General features: G+C 37.2%; 1 protein-coding gene across 1 annotated transcript in view; it reads right to left on the reverse strand.

The window, feature by feature from the left end:
• The window catches only part of mmp16a (matrix metallopeptidase 16a (membrane-inserted)), a 58,831-nt gene that overhangs the window by 23,313 nt on the left and 17,150 nt on the right, over positions 1–18,368 (reverse strand). The window contains exon 5 of the mRNA XM_081352573.1: positions 14,002–14,306. Within this exon, the coding sequence (XP_081208699.1) occupies positions 14,002–14,306 (305 nt within the window). The remainder of the gene's footprint in view (positions 1–14,001; positions 14,307–18,368) is intronic.

The raw sequence follows: 18,368 nt of genomic DNA on the forward strand, positions 1-18,368 counted from the left end.
CTTCACTTTAAAGTAAACAGTATTGGAAATTTTAAAGGTGCAGTACGCAATTTCTGAGAATCGTTGTTGAACACTGTTGATATTTGAAATCAACCCAAACAAACACACCCCTCTCGTCATTGCTCCGCCCCCAAAACGCACGAACACGCAATGCAATGGATGTCTTTTTATCATAGCAGAAGCAAAGCAAAATTGTGCTTCACAAAATAGGGTGAAGATGACGAACGAAAAACTTAACATACAGTCCTCAAGAGTATACAAACAAGAGTTTGTTGTTAGTCACCAGCATAACAGCAGCTCCAGACAAACAATGACACTCATAACCAGTGTTACTCATGTATGGAACAGAAACAACACAACCTCAGCGTCCGTTTTCAGGCCTTCCCGCTCAGGTCTTTTCAGCGCTGGAAAGCTTTTCTAATATTAACACGGGTCCTAAAGCTCTTGCCTGATCATAACTCTTCTTTTTCCAGTGATATTCCTCTGAGCTTTTCTCTTTTGTAATATCTCTCAGCCATCTCTCTTTCTAGACTTTCTTCAAATCTCCCTTTTGCTCACTCTCTCTACTCCCCTATTATGAGTGGACACGCCCCCTAATGCTGATTGGCTACAAGTTTGTTGTGTGCAAAAGTCACTTACTACACCTTTAAGCAGTAATAATGAGGATCGAATTATTAATATATAACACATATTGAATCATGAGAAGTGTATACGTTCTAAAATAAAGAAAATGCCACTAAATTCACAGCAAAGTATGAATGTGTCAGAGCACATAATGATATGTCAAAATCAAAGCTGCAGTCTGTATGTGTGTGTGTGGTTGTTTGTGTGCGTAAATTGTTATCCAACTCTGTTTCCACTCCGGAATAACTCATCCAGAGTAACCACAGCTACTGCAGGGATTCATTACAGTATGAACGCTGTCACTACACACCCTCACATCAAACATCCACACTGAGCATCTTCCCTCTGTGCACAAATGGAAAACCCCACCCTGCTCGCCCCAAGATGCTTTGGAAGTGGGACTTTACTCCACAGGCCAGAAAACAGTCCAAACACCAAAGTAAGGCAGATGTTATGCGATGGAAAACGAGAACAGCACACCCATGATGGCCACATCATCTGTCAATCCTTTCTCTTCTCCTTCAGTTCTGACTCGCTGTCTTTTATCTGCTGACACAAATGAATATGACACATTTTTATTCAGTCGACTTGTGTTTTATTTAAACTGCTTGGCGCGGGAGACGCAGATCAAATGATGCGTTTTGCATTCCTGGATATTTCGGTCTATTTCAGCGCACGGAACGTTGCCCCGGAGAATTCGGCGGCATCAAAGCCGATGGCTGCAAAACACTCCAAAATACACAGTTGACCAAATGCTACCGAGCGAACAAAACACACGAGACCAGTTACATTTCTGTTATCAGAGGAAAATATTAGTTTGGTAGGATTTTAGAAGGAAACAAACTGTTCATAGATAACACAGAAGAGTTATTAAGAATTTATGAGTAACGGGATGGTGGGTGTGCAAGAATGTAATCGAGAGAGACTTTGTAGTTATGATAAAAATTGGGCCGCACTGTAACTGAACTGTCTGAAATTAGAGCGATCAGTTTTTCAAAACTTTGTGACATAAATCATCCTTCACTGTTTATGCTACGGACGTGAATGGCATTTCAGATCTTAAGACTTTTAAGGAGAAATTTGAGCCATCTAAAGACTTGGGTGAGCTCTTTTGTAATAAAGGATAATAGTTCACTCAAAAATAAATCTGTCCTATGGGTTTTGAATGACATGAAGGTGAGTAAAATGATGATTGTCCCTTTAAGGTAGAGTGTATCCACCCAGCAACCACATAGCAACATGCTAACAACCACTCAAATGCTAATAACCTCCTTAGCCAGCCCAAAACTGGCAAAACATGACTGTATTAAACAATCATTTTTTCACAAAATGTACAAATTTAGTTTATCTATGCTCTCTCCACAGGGATAAAAGGTAAAACCTGGATCGAGAAATGTATCAAAATCATAGTGCAAGACCAGTATATTTGTTAAGAGTTCATTTGAGAATCAAGCACACAGCATGGCGAGTGTAGTTTGATTTTTTGAACAAATCACTCTTATGAGCCAATTTGTTTTAATGACTCAAAAAAAGGGTGAACAGTGTAGTTTGTATTCACAAATGTACAACTTTTACGAGCATTTTGTGTGTGTGTGTAAATCAGACCGAACAAATGACTCTCGTTAGCAGTGTTTTGTGAATAAAAATTGACAAATGATTCTTATGAGCCAGCTCTCAGAACAGCAACCAGCTATATTTTTTTCATAAAATATAAAAATGTGGTTTATTTATGCTCACGCCACAGAAAAATAGGGAGGTGGGAAACAGTGCGAGACAGAGATATGAATCAAAAACATAGCAAGACCAGTATAATTCCTGAACAAATGACAAATGACGGTCAATTTGTGAATCAAAAACACACATCAAGGCCAATTGTAGTTTGATTTGTGACTGAATTACTCTTATGAGCTGGTTTGTTTTAGCGAATCAGAAACAAAATCAGAAAGTGCAATCATTGTAGTTTGATTCACAAATGATTCTTATGAGCCTTATGAGCCTTCTTCAGAGTCTACACTTTCGTGACGTAATGCCACTTTGACTAGTATGCTGTGGAGCTCGCTTTAGTGCAGGCTCTGCAAAAGTAGGTATTGAGGGCGCTCGCAAGCACACTTAGGAAGCCTAAAATGACAAATGGGACACCCTACTGACTTGCAGACAACAAGCATGTGGTCCACAGGACTGCAAGTGCACATGAAGTCTGCTTTTTACATAAAATATAAAAAGTATTTGAATTTTTGCTCCCTCTACAGAGAGAAGGATAAAACCAGTGGGGGGTAGATCTATCTGGTGATGTGTGGAGTGGAGTGAAGCGTGCGTGTCATACAGTATCAGCCGACTCGAGCTCAGGCTCAGTTCTCCCAAGATGCTCCTGCTGAAGTTCAATCAGGAACAGCTGTGTTTGAACCATCACATCTCTTATGTAAGACCAGAGACCCTGATTAATTAGCAGGCAGCTAAAAGGCAAGTTCACTCATCAAAAAGAGAAGAAAAGCAAAGTGATGGGAAACAAAAACGGGAAACGAACATGACATTTAATACCATGGCAATGCATGGTAACATGGTAATACTACAGAACATTGATATATACCATGGTACTGAATGATTACCCTATTTATTTGCCATGTTTTTTGCATGGTTCTTCATGGTTTTACCATGGTAAATGTCCAAAAAGCATGACAATACCATGGTGTATATATATATATATATATATATATATATATATATATATATATATATATATATATATATATATATATATATATATATATATATATATATATATATATATATATATATATGAAGAGTTCAGATGCAAAAGCCTCTAAGTGCCATCTGAAATTTTCTTCTAGAATGATCATTTTCATAAAGCTTGTATATTTAAGTTAAGTAATTTCACTTAAATGACCATTAATAGGTAATTTGCATTGCCATTTAAGTGAAATTATTGAACTTAAATATACGAGCTTGATAAAAATGATCATTCATCATTCTAGAAGAAAATTTCAGATGGCACTTAGAGGCTTTTGCATCTGAACTCTTCATATATATATATATATATATTGTATATATATATATATATATGTATATATATATATATATATATATATATATATATATATATATATATATATATATATTGTATATATGAATGAATGTATGTGTGTGTGTTACTGAATAATTGCCATATTTGTATACCATGGTATTTGAATAATGATGGTTTTTGGTAATGAATAATTTGGTTTTACCATGGTAAAATAAGCATCATGATACTTTGATATGCAGTATACCATACTACTGACTGATTAGCATTCATATTTAACTACAGTGGTATTTATATAGTACTCTAATTTACTTAAAAGTTATTACCATGGTAAATGTCCAATAAAACATGGTAATACCACAGAACATTGATATATACCATGGTACTGAATGATTTCCATATTAATATACCATGCTACTCTAAGGTACTGCAAAAGTATTTGAAATAATACTATGATTTTACCACAGTAAACCCTTCAAAAATGACCACGGTACCACCCTTTTTTTTTTTTTTTTTTACTATTTACCATAGTAGGACCATGGACCTTAAAGGTACCTTGGAAAATCATGTAAATACCATAATACATTAATTTATATACCATGGTACAGTATGTTTCAAAGTACCATAGTATTACTGTCTCTGTACCATAGTACTGCCATAGTACATTTTTCTAAGGGAGTGAACAAAAAAAAACATGGCATTATAATAGTATGATGTCCATGGTAACACCATGGTACACTTCTGTGTAGAACAGAGACACAACAATTGGTTCATGTGCATGTATCCCATCATGCAAAAGGGAATTAGTAAAATGTTTCTAATCTTTTCTCTTTGCATCTCACCTTCTTTCTAATGTCAGTTTCGCTTGTTGCGAAATGAGCGATGCCTTTTTAAGCCGCATGATGAGCTTCCTACACACAGACACACACACACAGACATGCGGCTCCAGAGACCTGGGCTCTGATTACAGATGATGGATCCATCCGCTTAATTCCAAACACGAGATGGGAAATGTCGAAGTGGATCATCCCACACCGCTGAATGATTGACAAGCCTTTCTGCCACATTCACTGCCAGGAAATTATTTTAATAACAGCGAACGGCTTGATGAACTTTCAGGGATTCATTAGCCTTCAAAGGATATGACATCACTCAGCGTTTCTCAGGGGAACGGAGAGCAATTCAGTAAGGCAAGATGTGTGTGAATGTGTGGATGTTTGTGACATTGAGGCACAGGGCGTCTTTTAAATGAAAAGCTAAACACGCACACAAAGACATCAGTCAGGATACCCTTGGGGCACGTTACACCCTTTTTATATCCCTTACGGATTTCCTCTCTGCTGGGGGACAAACGTCCTGTTCAACTAAAAGCAGAAAGCACAGTTATTAGAGAGCAAGATCTCTTTTTCATTAATCTACCATTTGCTATACTGACTTCCTCTTTATAATCTTAAATCTGTTTCTGCTACAGTACTGACCCACACTTACAGCGTTGTCAACAGGATTTCAGAGAAAACAGTAAATGCCCAAGGCCTAACTGGTCTCTTTGGGAAAAATTCCTTTCCCCTCTTTTAAAGTGAACCATGTTTGATTTTCCCCAACGATTTCTTTCTTCTGAGTGCGCATAGAGCTTCTGGGTAGTATCTATTATAACATCACGGTCACATGGAGATCATAAACAAAACTGTGTGAAACAGCACTAACCATTTGAGGGAATCAAAAACACACAGCACAAATGGTTTAGTCTGATTTGACACACTTGAGTGAAACATCCGAAATACTTGCCTATTAGTTTTGTACTCAGTGATTTGATGCTAATCACTAGTCTGTTGCTTTACACCCTGCTAACACAAGTCATTACACCCTGCTAGCAAACCCTACAAATACACCAGTCTAATGCTGTTCTCTGCTAACCCAATCCATTACGGTTTGCTAGCAAACCCTCGCTTAACAATGCTAACGCACCCCACAAACAGACCCTTGCTGATTCATACTCAATAAACAGACACAGCTAAGAACACCATGCTAACAGATCATTACAGTAAAAACAGTAGGCCTTAGCATTAGCGGTTAGCATCAACACAGCTCATAAAGCACACAGTTGAACTGCAAATCAGAGGAATCCATTCTGAAATGCTAATTATGGATGACAAACATTTTTAGTCTTCATTTCAACATGAGTGGTGATTAAAAACATGGGACAGTTGAGAACAAGAGGGCTTTTGTTAGAAAGAGGGAGACGAAGAGAACGCTGAGTACTCAGATTCCTAGCGCTCTTTTGTTAGCCGTGGCTGATTCCAGGAGAGATCAGGTTCAGGTTCATTCTTGGGTGTTAAGAAATGAGCCGGTGCCCATGAACAGATGAAGCATTGTGGAAAGAACAGCTGCCCGGCCATCTTTCTCTCTTTTCTCTTCCTCTGTCCAAAACCCCCTCTCTTCCTCTTGTTCGGTTCTCACGTCTAGACCAGGCCTACGGCCTTTACTTTGGCTCTACCGCCGCTTTTCCTGTTTCAAATTCAGATCTTCATCCTTACTAATATATATGCTGACCTTGAACACAAACCATCTCAAAAACGCAGTACTGTTGTAGAATATTTAGTGTTTGCTCATGGTTAAGGATTTTTAAAACTTCTAACTAGAACTTTAGTCGATTAGTCGCTGCGTGATCAAAATAAAAGAGAAAACGCTATATGGCTTAGCATGATTATCAAATCGCAAAGGCTGCGGTTAAATAAACAAATATATGCGCTGTTTGTTTCAGAGTGAACAAACTAAAACTAAGGCAGCTGACTCTTGGCAATGACTTGGCAGGCAGCGTTTGCGCACGAAAGTACCTCACGAAACTGATTTCGGACATACTTCTGAGGCAGCGTGACGGTTTAACGATCTAAAGCTAAATAGAGAGAGCTTTGGTGATAACTAAGCGAATATTTTATTACTACAATAGTCATTTCTAGCTAGAAAGGACATCAAAAGTGTCAAAAAAGTACATTTACACCCAAACTGATAACAAAAAGCACACTTCAGACGCCGTGTTTATTTTTTAGCTCAGCTGTCACGGAATGGAACGCACAGGATTGTGGGATATCAAAAGCATCGAAGGATATATCAATGCTGACATCAAAAATCGATCAGATGAAGGTATCTCATGAGACAAGAAGCTAACATTGAATTTGGACGTGCCTTGATGCCTTCCCTCCTTGGAAGGCCAACTCCGAAGGAAGCATTTTTAAGCTTTCGGACGGAGCCAATGTCTTTTACACGTGGGCAGCTCATGATCGAGTGTTTTGAGTTTCTCAGAGCGGCTCGATTCATAGTGAAGTTTACTCTACACAAACTCGATTTCTGCATCTGATCTGAGTTTGGGTCGCTTATAATGTGCATTTGGGAACACAACATGTGGCACCTGGCTTCCTGTGTTTTTTGAACGAAATTGAACGAAATTTTAAAACGATTTAATGAAAATGCAAAAAATAAGACAGCCATAAATGTTAGTATTGCGTTTTTTATATTGTGCTGCAAAATAAAAATACTATTATTATATTAAATGTTTTAAATTTTTTATTTTGCAGTGAAATATTACAATAGTTTTGTTTTATATTATTATTATTATTAATTATTTAATTATAATTAATTATAATTAATTATTATTACTATTAGTATAGTTCATAAACAATCACAACATTCTGGCCAAATTGTGCAGCACTACAAACATGCACAGCAATCTTTGTTTTTCTTTTAAATCACAATTTTTATCAGAATTTTTTTATTTTATTAGATTACACCCCAAATTGTGGACACATATTAAAGTTTGCTGCGCAACTCATTAAACTTATTTGTGCTAAGAACCGACCTCAAACCATGCAGCTTGCTAAGTACAGGTGTGCAGTAGTTACAGTACTTTTGTAAGCGATCAGATGTACGATTTTAAACTATATACTAGCCTTGTTTTTTGTGTGTGTCAATTTACATATAGCAGTATTTCCAATACAGCTTAATGAGAATCCACATTTATGAGCTCACTTTTACACTAAATTCACTATAAAACTGCTTTATAAGAAGGAAGACAGTATCTAAGGCAGTATCTTAAAGACTCCTTGACTTTAGCAAGCTAACAAGGCATGAATTAAAATGGTACTGAATCCAGAGGAAGTGGCCTTGAGACAGACACACGCAAGAGTGAGGAGAGATTAAGGACAGTTTTTAAACACTCGCACGTCAGGTTATCAAAGCCTCACTCACAATGCTGTGTGAGACAAATTTTGAATGAGAAGAGAGAGAAAAAGTGAGAGATGGAGAGAGAGAGAGAGAGAGAGGCAGGCTGTGCCGGCGGAAGGTGCTACTGTTACCCACATGGAATGCTAATGCTCCAGTCGGTGGGTGAGAGCCTATTTTGAGAGCAGGCCTGGTGTGTAGCAGCATGAGTCGCTCTCCTTACACACAGGATATGGATCACATACAGTACAACGCAGTGTCTGCAGGCCATTCAAATCGCATATTGGTTATTCATAAATGCTAATTCTGCCATATACTGTATTATATTAAGTGTGTCCTGTGTACACAGTCTCTTTAGCTGCTTTTTTTTGAGTAAACAATGACATCACAGACTGGTCACATGACAGATGCTGCATTCACAATGTCAGAAATTCCATTTTTACGAGGTTCCAATTGGTAAAAACATTTGTTTTTGCTGAACTATACTAACGCGCCGACTTCTTTGTCATGTTTCTATCGTTTTAAGTATAGTCAATATTGCACTATTCTTCAACATTTTTAGAAGTGAATTCATGTGATTACGTTTTGATGTCTTCGAGAACAAAGCCGCGCATACATCTGTTTTGCCGTTGTAAGAGTTGCCATAGAAATGAATAATTTCTGAGTCTGAGGATGCGAACAGCTCAGAGTCTCAGAGTTGTCATCCCATAATTACAGTAATTCTGACACAACATGAATGCAGGAATGATTTCAACAAGACAACATAAAACCGCGTTTGCATTTAACTTCTATAATGTGTTGAATCTATCAGGTTTCGATTGGACTGTGAATCTTCTGCAATAACTTGTTGATTTTATTTTTGACTGCCGCCAATCTGTTGATTATGTTGATGCTGTCTATGTTTATCTTATTTGAAAAGAAAAGAAAAAATATATATAATATACACTACCATTGACAATGTTTATTAAGCGCTCATGCTCACCAAAGCTGCATTTATTTGATCAAAAATGTATTGTGAAATATTATTACAAAGTAAAATAACTGGTTATTTTAATATATTTTAAAATAATTATTTATTCAAAGCTAATTTTTCAGTATCATTATACAGTCTTCATCTATCTATCTTATGCCACTGACAGGTCAATTTTGAAAATATGTAACTTTGCACATCTGTAATCAATATTCACACATACACACACCTCTTTCTCTATGTTGATAGCCAACTGCACCATGTTGACATGCAATATATAAGCTATATATTATATTCCTCTTCCTCTGCGCATTTATTGTATCATCCACACTTATCTGGCCAGTTATTCTCTTCCAACAGAGCTTGCTCTTTGCACAGCTTTCCAGATGTTCAGTTCCTCCCTCCTCTTCCTCCAACATCCTCACACTGCTCTAACACGAGCTACGACTCCCGCCTGCTCTTGCATTTGACTAAATGTGTTCATCAGAAATGTAGGTGAAATTCTTGAATTATTTAAGCATGTCTCCTGATTCAGGAAACATTCAGGGCATTCCTCACTCTCGATTGTTTTCCCTACACACAGACACCGTCTCACCCTGATTTGGGTGAGGGAGAGAAAATATCTCTCTGGAATTTTAATTTCCTGCATGAATGCAACCACATGAATGTTCCATATTTTCCACTGTAGCCGATGTTATCGCATCAACTTAAGAGTGCGGGAAACTTCAGAATCCGTCGGAATCCGTGTTCGGCTGTGTGGACTTCTCCCCGGGGACATTTTGGTGAAAAAACAAACATTTGCTGCTTATCTTTTCAAGAGTATAATGGTGCCTGTATGGGCAGCTGGAAATATTGTAGGTTTTCTTGTTACATACAGGCTGATTTGAATTAGATGTTAGATATAAAACTACCGGTACAGTCTGTAAAAATATGGCACAATGTACTGTGCTAATATGAAGGAATTTTCTGTATTGATTTTTCGCAGGTATTTTACAATATTTAGAATTTTGCACTTTATTTTGTTGTGTTTTAGGGTTGACGGGAATGTCCGTAAACTTAACGGAAAAGGTACTTTTTATTATTTTAACAGATTATTTAGATTTCTGCCAAACTTAATGCCATCGACTGAAAAAATACAAAATGTTTTATTTAATTAACGTGTTATGGTATATTAATAAATGAATGTTTTAAATTTAACCATTAATTGCAATAATTTTTTAACACATTTAAAGAATTGGAAATTCTGAAAATTTCAGTTATTGTGAAAAGTGCTATACAAATACAGTCGAATTAAATATATTTTTTCAGGTTTATACATCTAACATTAATAGTGTTGTCTAACAACAGGATATGCTGTCAACTTAAATTTAACAATATGTTGTCTTTATAATGCCACACTTAATTTCATTTATATTATATTAATATTAGAAAGCTATCAATATATTTTTACTCACGCAGTGTAAAAGTAGATGCTTTTATATTTTAGGAAGAGGATCCCTTCATTAAATCATAATCCCATCATTATAATTGAGTGTTCCTGGCGTTAAAAAGTTTGAAAACTACTGAGCTCGAGTTAAAATATAAGCAATAATAGTAGTGACACTTGACTCTTTGAATGGTTGTCAATGGAGAAAGATGCTTTATGTCCGCATTATGTAGTTGTGGCATCTACTAGCAGGCTAATGGGACAATGCTAGCCAATCAAACCTTGGCATGCTGATTTGAACCGCCAACCTTTTGGTTACCACCCCAGATCTTCAACCACTGCACCACGACACCAATAAGGGCAGAAGCTACACAGCTTCATCAGTTCACAGTTTTGGTGCTAAACTGGCTGCAGTTGTACAAGTAAACAAATGGTTTTATTGCTCCATTCTGTGCATTTCATCTTAATCTTCACAGACAATCTCTCTTTCTCTCAGCCTAGAATAAGAACAGGAGATTGTTCCTGCTGTGCGGTCTAACTGCTCTCCCTCCCTCACACACACACAAAGTTCGTAATGTTCCTTGTGTCTGCTTCTGAAACCAAGCAAAGCGATAAAATTGAAAGAGAAGGTACGAATTTGAAAATAGCGACCGCACACGGGTGAAATTCGCATTTTTCTGTGTAGTTTGTCCCCCTAACCCAGACTAAACATCTTGTGAGCTGTGTCCCCTTATTATACTCCCAAAATCCCCATCACTTGCTACTTTTACACACTGGCTGACCTACTTACAGCCTAACTCCCTGACAAGACAGTGGAGAGGTAGAGAGGATGTCCACAAGCAGAGAGTGGAAGTGTCGGCCCACGTGAGGGAGGATGTGTCGGCCTCTGAGAGCTGTAGTCCGTCACTGCACGGCAACAAAACAAACACAACAATCGTGCCCGGAAACAGGCAGAGGATTGATTTGACAGAGGCGCACTTTGACCATGTGCTTTGTGGGTGTATGCAAGTAGGCCTATTATAAAGATAGATGGCAAAAATGGCAACAATTTGAAATGTGGTGAATGAGAGAGAGAGAGATACCTAAGGGGTTTCTATAACAGCAGGATGACAAGTGTAGAAAATAGAGAGAGGAAGAGCTAGGAATGAGTGCAGGGGAAATGGGGGATGAGAGGGCAGTTAGATTTGAAGGAGAGGATATTGAAGTATGGAGGCTTGCTTCTGCCTCAGGGTAAAAAATGAATAATAAAATTGTGACTTTATATGTTGTAATTACCACTGTATTTCTCGTAATTGTCACTTATATTTCACAAAATATCTTAAAATCTGACTTTATATCTCACAATTGCATCACAACAAAATATTTTATATGGTAAAATGTGACTATATCTCACTATCCGATCTTATGTAGCCACGCCCCTTTTCAGCGCCGCGCTCATTCCGTTCTCTCTTCCGGTTTGTATTTCCACAGCATGAAGGTAAGATCTTACAGATTTATGAATGAACCGCCAGTTTAAAAATCCTCCCGGTCTACTTACTGTACATCTGTTATGACATCCACTTCAAACATTACAATGTTCATGATAACTTTAACTAGCTCTACAAAAAGCAAATCCACTTCACCAGCTAATAACTCTTCGACAGCGATGCCATAGAAATATACAGAGCTACCGAGAAAACACAAAATTCTAAAGACGGAAGTACGCTTGATTCTCTGGCGCATAAAGTGAATTGACTTTATATCTGCCAGTTGTGACTTTGTTTCTCATGATTTCAACTTTATATCTCACAATTGTGACCTATATTTTAAAATGTGACTTTATATCACAATATTTGATATTTCACTCAATGTCTCCTAATTGTAACTTTGTTTCGTAATTGCAACTTTATATCTCATAAGTGTTGCAATGTGACTTTATATCTCACAATATAATTTGTTTCTTATTTTATGTCACAATATGACTTTATCACACAATGACCATTTTTAATGTTTAATCTGATGTGGAAATGGACTCTATGCTGACGTGATAAGGAAGGCTAGCTGGTTGTTATGTTGCAATGCGTTGCAGCTGGATGAGCTGTGACTATAAGTTTGGGTCCAAATGCTTGTTAACACTTTGGAATTATGTGAAACGTGTTTGGGTCTGTGTTATTAGTTAGAAAAGGTTCAGAACTGGTCATGATATAGCAGCATGTTGTGTGGATACCATTGTTACTGTGAATTGGGTTGCACGCCAAGTTTATTATTGCTCTGTTTCATTGGTATAAAAAAATTCTGGTTGAACAGTTGATGAGTAATATTGCAGTATAACACATCTGAGGTAATGGATTCAATTGTCGAATGATTGACAGCGTTCTGGCTCTGCCCCCACACTATGTATTCTGCACAAATTATATTTTCTGATTCAGAACACTTGATGTCAGAATCCGTTGCCATGTCTGCATAGTTTAAGCACCTTTTATGTTCTTTTTTCTTTAAAGTCACGGTTTTCAGTTTTGAGGGTTCATTTACAGTGCAGTTAGTTTTTCGACCCCAAAATGTTCATATGAATAGAAGAAATAGTTACTATCCCACACAACAATTAACACCATCAACCCACACAAATGTGTGGTGTATTTTGGTGAACTGAGTCGCTTTGGGCTTTTTTTGTCTTAGTTTGTTTGGTTATTTTTTCTAGTGAGATCTGGCAACACTTGTCAGAGACAATCTGGTCTTGCAGAGACAGACTTTGGCTTAGTGTCCGATCTATGCTGCAGTTTATTCTGGTCAAGAAATGCCCACCTAGACAGGAAGAGACCATTTGACCGGTGTGTACAGAAACCACAGTTTGCTTTAGTTTGTACGAGTTGTTTAGGGGCGGGTAAATCTGAAATCAATGAAACAACAATACTGTAATAGACCAGTGTGGAAAAACAGCAGAACACTTGTGACCCTGGATCACAAAACCAGTCACAAGTAGCAATAGCCAACAATACATATTTGTATGGGTCAAAATTCTCGATTTTTCTTTTATGCCAAGAATCATAAGGATATTATGTAAAGATCATGTTCCATGAAGATATTTTGTAAATTTCCTACCATAAATATATAAAACATTTATTTTCGTGAGTGAATGCAGCACAATCGCGAACATAAATGGACAACTTTAAAGGCGATTTTCTCAATGTTTCGATTTTTTTTGCACCCTCAGATTCCAGATGTTCAAATAGTTGTATATCAGCCAAATATTGTCCTTTCCTAACAGAACATACATCAATGGAAATCTTTTTTATTCAGCTTTCAGGTGATGTATAAATATCAGTTTCAAAAAATTGACCCATGTGACTGGTTTTGTGGTCCAGGGTCACATTTATCCAAAAGTAATAAGTACTGATATTTTCACAGAAAATATAAAAAGCAGAATATAAAATTGCTGAAAATCTGGTTTACTTGATACAAAGTTCCTCAAACAACTTTCAAAACTACTTGATTATATAAACTTGTAAAACTCAAATCTACTGATTTGTTGTTCTCAAAATGCTCTCAAAACATCAGTTGCTTTTCATTTTAAAGGAATGCAAACTGACCAGAATAGATGTATTGTATGTATATTGTAAGATTTTCTAGTGCAGTCCAGAAAAGCAGGGGCAAGACAACAAAGGTATTCACTTTAATGGAGAGAGAACTGGGATTTATTCTCCAATAAAGCTGGGTTTATACGCGGCCAATATAAACAGGTTTACATACCGTCATGGTTAGGGTTCCCTAGTGTCCAGGGCTCATCCGAATCAAAGTGTGTATCTCCTCCGATCCCTGGACCAGGAAAGTAGGCGTGTGCAAGGAAACCCCCTTCTCCATCAAAAGGGGAGCTGTCGCCATGGAAACCTGAGGCGAAAATGATAGTAATATCCACATCTTTCTTGTTGCGCTCCAGGTCACTATAGGGAACTGCCTCGAAACGCAGCGGCGTGACGTTCTGCCACACGTCGAACGCCCGGCGAATGGCATTGTGGGTCTCCTCCGCTCCCACTTTAGGCGTGACGTTTTTTATGCTGGAAAGATTAGATGACAGCAATCAGAAAGTGTGAATTTTACATGCAATGCTCAAATAAATAACTCTGTGTTGCACATAAGTATATAGAAACCCATACTACCAGATGTTTTGACAAGACCACAGCTTTTCGAGAAAAGGGTGAAAAAGGCAGCCTTAGATGCTTCATCATGCTGTCTGTCAAAGACGATAACGTATGTAAAACATAAATTTGTTCTTCACACGCTGAATTTGAATCGGAATGATGAGTGAAAGGCTTCACACTGCATGCTAAAAAGAATAAACGCCAATCCAATTGAAAAACTTCGCCAGGTTAGTGAACATCGTTCAACGTGTGGGTTTTGACGGACATTTTTTACGCATGAACTACACATTCTAATTCTGGCACTCCTGATTTGAATATTTTTAATAATTAAATTCTTTCAGCAATAAATGAACTGTTAAATGTGTGATCTTGAGATGAGTCCTGTAGACGTCCAATTTGACTCATTTGCTGATGTAAAATAGGCCATATTATAAACTTGACAGGTGATTTTTATCAAATGTATTGTATTGCAAATGTATTGTTTAAAAGATTAAGGCAATTATCAAAGTTTGATAAAATGTTGTTTCATTTTAAATGATTTGTTACACTTAATTAGCCCATAGCAGATTTTGACTCTTATACTTAAGTGTAATATTGGGTATTTTGTGCTAGTGTCTGTGTATTAGCCAAAACTCTCTATCAACTCAGTAGCAGCTGTTTTCTCAAATGTGCTGAGGAATTTAAACTCTATTAAAGCTGTGCCTCTTAAAATATTTACAAGACATAATATCTCAGGGAAACCTAAGCTCTCTATCTCTATTTCTCTCTCATTCCCTCCAGGTGGTGCAGGATGGGGTTTGATATCATCCTCATACAGTTGTTCTGTCTGTGAGAGCAAACTATTAGATCAACATCTGGCCTCCACTGTTCATGTATTTTTCTTTCTCAGCTGTACTTCCCAGAAATCATAATCCTGTCTTTGAACTTCATGACCCTTCATATATTTCTTTTCCTCTCCAGGCTTAGATTTTCAGCTCAGCTGCCGTGAAGCTTGTTATCTGCACGGAGTGCGAGGTGTCTTACAAAACTTCCAGCGGTGCTTCTCATCTGCTACATACAGAATGGATTCAGTAGATGTTAAAGAATCGCTGAGAAGGTGCATAAATTTGCATCAGGTTTGGATGCCAAAAAGCACTTGGTTGATGAACAGTGCCAGTGGAAATCGTTTCCACAATCTAACCATGTTAGGTAGGGGTTAAGTGTATGTCAGAAGGGCACAATGGTTATAATTCATATATCACCTCTTCTGGGGTTTGAACCTGTAACTGTCTGGCTATTGGCCCGGCTCTTTAACCACTAGACTACACCACCAGAAGGAAGTCTTTCCACTAGGAAAACTGAACAGCAAGGATACTGTCCTCTATACAACGCAGAGCTGTGTGCCTTTCAGAATTAAATAGAGAACATAGAAGTTTGTTTGTTTGAAGGCCTTGTTTGAAAGTTTTGACAGTAAAAAACATTTAAAAATGACAATTTAATAAATTCTGTAGATTTAGACTTTATAGATCAAAGTAAACATAGTTGTACTGATTAATTAATACCAGTCCAGTGTTTTAACAAAAATGTAAAAAATATATATATATATTTTTATATTTTAAAATTACATACTGGCTTGATTTACTTCCACTGAAAAAAAAAAAAAAAAAAACATATACCTGTAATATGTTAATAAAATATTTGTAAAAAAATCTAGTCATCTTTTGAAAAAGATGCCGGCCTGGTATACATCCAATGAAAGTGTGTTATTGCAACCACTTAAATAAAAATTACAAGCTATTTTCTGTGATAATCAGCATTATGCCACAAAAGCTGTCCACCGAGCTCATACTGAATCCTAAATATCTTAAAGTGTTCGTTTGGTGTTGAAAATATTCTACCCAGCCCAGATGAGCTCAAAAGGCAACAACAGTGTTGTTCATTACTAATGCTGTTACTATACAAATTGTGGTATTATACTGTCTAAACCCATGTAAACACAAGGGCTCACACGAAAGAGTCCCCTGGACACTGAATACACAACACTGCGCTTTGTTCTTCAAAGTCTTTAGCTGGCGATACTGAAACCATGTCAGTTACGTGAACGACTGTGTGTGTCAGTGGTTATGAGAACACAGACTGCTTTGAGACCAACTCAATTAGCACACACTCGCACTCACACACACTCACACAGTGATGCTATTTGTGCTTGTTATAGTATGAGGATGAGGAGAGGGCTCTGTATGAGTGTGTGTGTGTGTGTGTGTGTGTGTGCGCGTGTGTGTGTGTGTTCACATGGTATGATCCAGGGTTGGGGGAAGGTGAAGGGTGGTACAGTCTGGATCAAGACAGAGAGCAGGGAGTGCTGAAGGGAACATCTGCCTACCCATCTGCTCAGCCTGGCTACACACACACACACACACACGCGCGCACACACAGACACACACAAACACAAACTCCTGCCTAAAGCCACCAAGCTGCATTCCATTACATAATCATAATCTCTCTCTCTCTCTCTTTCTCAATCTCTCTTCCTCAGTAGACCATATTGTTTGATTTACATCATATCAAAGTATGCTGGTACACTGTATGGTCTTTTGTAATTTATTTGTGTCCATCAGTTTACAAAACACCTTTATATTAATTTGCTGACAGTCAAAGCGGTCCGAAGAGTTTAAAAGCAGCTTTTTTGTAAAAGCACTTACATGAATTATTCAGTAAGAATGTTTGTTATTCGAGCTGTTACACATCCCTATCAGGTGGGACTACTTTTTTAGGTGGATAAACATCTGTTATGCTCTAGGAGTATTGGTCTGCTTTTCGGGGACTTTTTCTTTCGCGTCTGTCACACACACTCGTCCACGCAATACTCAGGCAAATTAGTTTGAGGCAAATGTAATGCAGTTATATTTGAATATAGGTCATACATACATAAGCTGTGGGATTATCAAATTTTTATAGAGCATCATGTAAGAATAATACATCTCACAACGATAAGAACAACGTAGGGCAAAACATGCAATACATGATTCTGATTCTCATGATGAAAGCTGAATTCTCAGCATCATTCCTCCAGTCTTCAGTGTCACATGATCCTTCAGAAATCAGTCTAAAATGCTGATCAAGAAACAATTCTCAAATTTGAAACCAGTGCTGGAAACTGTGATACAATTTTTTCAGGACTTTTTGATTAATAGAATGTTAAAAAGAACAGCATTCATAGTAATCTTACTGACCCCAAACATTTAAATTGTAGTGGGTAACACTTTATTTCATAGTGTCCTTGTTACATATGTTACATACCATAGTAATAATAGTAAATTATGCATAATTACATGCAACTAACCCTCAACTAAACCCTAATCCTACCCTAACCCTATAGTAAGTACATGTTGTTAATTAATATTACTCAGTAATTAAATGTATAATTACATTGTAACAATGACACCTTTAAATAAAGTTTAACCTGGTAGTGTATAATGTATCTAGTCTTTAAATAATTTGGCTCGAATGATTTTGTGAAACTTGATCCTTTACAGTCATTCCAATAAAGGTTTGTAAACTCAGAGGGAGTGAGGCCAGCTGGGAGAGGGGAAGAGATGAGTGATTTAGGACGAGTGAAGGCAGTTTGGCAGGCGAACAGTGAGGTGAGGGAGAAGAATCTGACAGCCTAATTATCTCAGCACTGCTGCTGGCCTGGCAAAAATCATTTTCTTAATCAGTATTAGTGTCGTTTTTCAGTGAACACATTTAAACATCCTTAAAACAAGACACATTTATACTTGATAAACAAAATTACATCAAATATTAAGACTTGTTTTCAGAGAATGTATTTAGAATTAAGTGTGTTTTTCTTACCCCATTGGCAAATGGATTTAAACATATAACCCTCACTAAAATGTTGTTAGATTTAAGCTTAAAAGAGAAGAAAAACTTTCTCTGAAATCAAGTCTTGGGGTCTTAGGGTAGTAAATTTATCTTGATCTTAAAGATGTTTACTGG

This window comes from Scardinius erythrophthalmus (genome assembly GCF_964197995.2).
Source record: "Scardinius erythrophthalmus genome assembly, chromosome: 22".
NCBI classification, from domain to species: domain Eukaryota; kingdom Metazoa; phylum Chordata; class Actinopteri; order Cypriniformes; family Leuciscidae; genus Scardinius; species Scardinius erythrophthalmus.